Below are 2574 nucleotides of genomic sequence, written 5' to 3'. Positions count from 1 at the left end.
ATACAATGTTTCATCTCCTGATTGATACAAGAAATGATATAATGTTTCATTCTATACCATCAGAATTAAAATTAAAATATCCTGCAGTAATAGTTCTCTGATAAAAACAAGCGAATACTTTTTATAGAGAATGACAAGCTTGAGACTTCTTACATACTAAAATTTGCTACTGATTTATAAAATCTGCAGTCTAGATCGTAAAAAACTTTACTTAAGAGTTCTTTACTTGGCACTATTTCATTTATAGTCTCAATTATTGCATCAACCATGATATGAAACGTTATATTAATTATAGCATCAGCAATAATATGAAACATTATATCCTTCATTGTATCAGCAATTTTAATCAAGTAGTTGCTTTCGAATCTACAGCAATGGTATAATGATTGATACAACAAATGATATAGTGTTGGAACAGTTCGTTTTAACGTGTCCCACTGTAGAATCCTACAGCTACTATATAGACGGCACCCTTTTGTTTAACCCTTTCACTGCGGCGCGATTTCGGAATAATCCATCAATATGGACGGCGCGTTATACGCACGTCGGACGCTGCGATGGCGTATATTTACATCTCTTGTATATATCGATAGGCTTCAAAGGACGTATATTTACGCCTTTCGTAGTGAAAGGGTTAATAGCTATCGTCTAGTAACTCTTTCTTGTTTGTTATACCGCTTCTTCTACGTTATTGATCTCCTGTACTCAAGACGTTCAACACGTTCTCTGTTCTCTTATATTAAAACTCACGTTAACAACAGCTTACTCTGTTGCATTTATTCCACTGAGCATCAAGCTCCAACATAATGTTTCATATCACGATTTATACATCACTGATACATTGTTTCATTTAATAATGAATTCAATAATTGACATACTAATTCATAGAATGGTTCATTTCATATCATCACTGCTATAATTAAAATCAAAATATCCTGCAGTAATAGTTTTCTGTTACAAACTTAATACTGTTTATAGAGAATGAGAAGCTGGCCTTACATGCTAAACCTAGATAAAATCCACAGTCTAGACATTAGTAACGCTTACTTGAGAGTTCTTTCCATCGTTGTGGTTCTAAATATTTCTTCTTGATCGAGAGACAATACGCAATACACGTCTCTTCCACCAGGAGACCCATGGCTTCGGTTTTGCAAATTTTTAACCTCACCTACAATCAATATAACATTCGTTATTAACACGTTCTCATATAAAAACTAGCAGAATCTATTTCTTAAACACATAACGTACTATGTGTTTAAAATATACAAACTTGAAACAATATCTTGTTTGTCTGAATTAAACAACGCGTTCCAGTTGTACAAAAAGTGGCAAATAACTAAATTTACGGTTTATAATTAGAGTTGCAAACGTTTCACCTCACCTACATCAATTTAATACTCATTATTTACGTGTTTTCATACAAAAACTAATAGAACCTATTTCTTAAACTGTACTATGTGTTCAAAATATAGAAACTTGAAACAATATCTTGTTGATCTGAATTAACACGTTCTAGTTATAACAGAAGTAAATAACTAAATACACGTTCTATAATACGAGTTGTGAATAACGTGGAAAGAGGTTTTCCTACGATCAGACTCGGGTGAAAACGTTGTGTGAAGATAGATAATGAAATAATGCATCGCTTTCTGCATTCATAGAATCTGTATGCATGTAACAAAACTGTGTCACAAGGAAAACAATGCACGGCACGGTTATTACTCAAAAGGCGAGAGTGTCAGTGATCGTGTCGAGTCGGCGGTGCCCCGAAATCTGTAGAACAAATTTCCAGCACGTTTCACGTGTAAGATTAATTATTTTTTGCGTTAACCTGACGAGAAGCTTATATTCGCACGGGGACGAGGTGCGTGGGAGTCGGGAAATTATACGTATGTGTTGATCGGTAAAATTTCACAGAACTGCCACCTCCGTTGCGACCGTGCGACGTTATTTCTTAATCGGGACAGGAAGGAGCGAAATTGCGTCGATTAGATTAGCGAATTAGCGGTTTCTATTTAAGTAACAAGTGCCGTCGAAGCCGAATTCGATGACATCCGAGGAACTATAGTCAGCGCAACGCGTGTCCGCGGACGTAACTCGAAATTTCTACCGACATTTTTTTCGTAATGTCGAATCGCGGTCACGGTTAACTGGCCGATTTACTCGTACACACTGGAACCACGTTTTCTACGATTCCCCGTACCGATTTTTATCTTTAGTCTCTCCTCAACGCGAACTAGGCGCGTCTCTTCGGCCATGTTACCTCCATGACACTACTAAGTGAGTAAGTACCTACATGAACAGAATGCAACGCGGTACGTTCATTCTGTGAATGGATTTCAAACAGGGCCGTGTCGACCGGCAACGGTGCCCCACGGTTAATGTGTCGAGCGTCGCAGTGGTTCCCAATCGGAAATATTGGTTTTTCGTTCATTTGAATTTGCTATGAAAAATTCTGAAAAAATGATTAAATGTACTACTCGCATACTAGTACATCATCTATCTTTATCAGAATTTTCTGGTCACTAGAATTGCAAATATTAAATATATAAATTGCGAATTAATACATGCTAG

General features: G+C 36.6%; 1 protein-coding gene across 6 annotated transcripts in view; it reads right to left on the bottom strand.

The window, feature by feature from the left end:
• Positions 1-2322, bottom strand: part of RasGAP1 (Ras GTPase activating protein 1) — a 17690-nt gene extending 15368 nt beyond the window's left edge. For 3 of the 6 annotated variants that reach the window (XM_018020027.2, XM_018020028.2, XM_018020029.2), the window contains exons 1-2: positions 2204-2322; positions 1048-1168 (exon numbers count right to left, since the gene is read on the bottom strand). In XM_018020027.2, coding sequence (XP_017875516.1) covers positions 1048-1168; positions 2204-2258 — 176 coding nt within the window. In that variant the 5' untranslated portion in view covers positions 2259-2322. Of the gene's footprint in view, positions 1-1047; positions 1169-1248; positions 1698-1831; positions 2179-2203 lie in introns of those variants that run through there. The other 3 variants (XM_018020030.2, XM_026811311.1, XM_026811310.1) reach the window with 3 other exon arrangements.
• Between the last annotated feature and the right edge of the window lie 252 nt (positions 2323-2574).

This window comes from Ceratina calcarata, unplaced genomic scaffold (assembly GCF_001652005.2).
Source record: "Ceratina calcarata isolate Rehan_Ccalc_2016 unplaced genomic scaffold, ASM165200v1 scaffold211.2, whole genome shotgun sequence".
NCBI lineage: Eukaryota > Metazoa > Arthropoda > Insecta > Hymenoptera > Apidae > Ceratina > Ceratina calcarata.
This window is presented reverse-complemented; position numbering and strand designations above follow the sequence as displayed.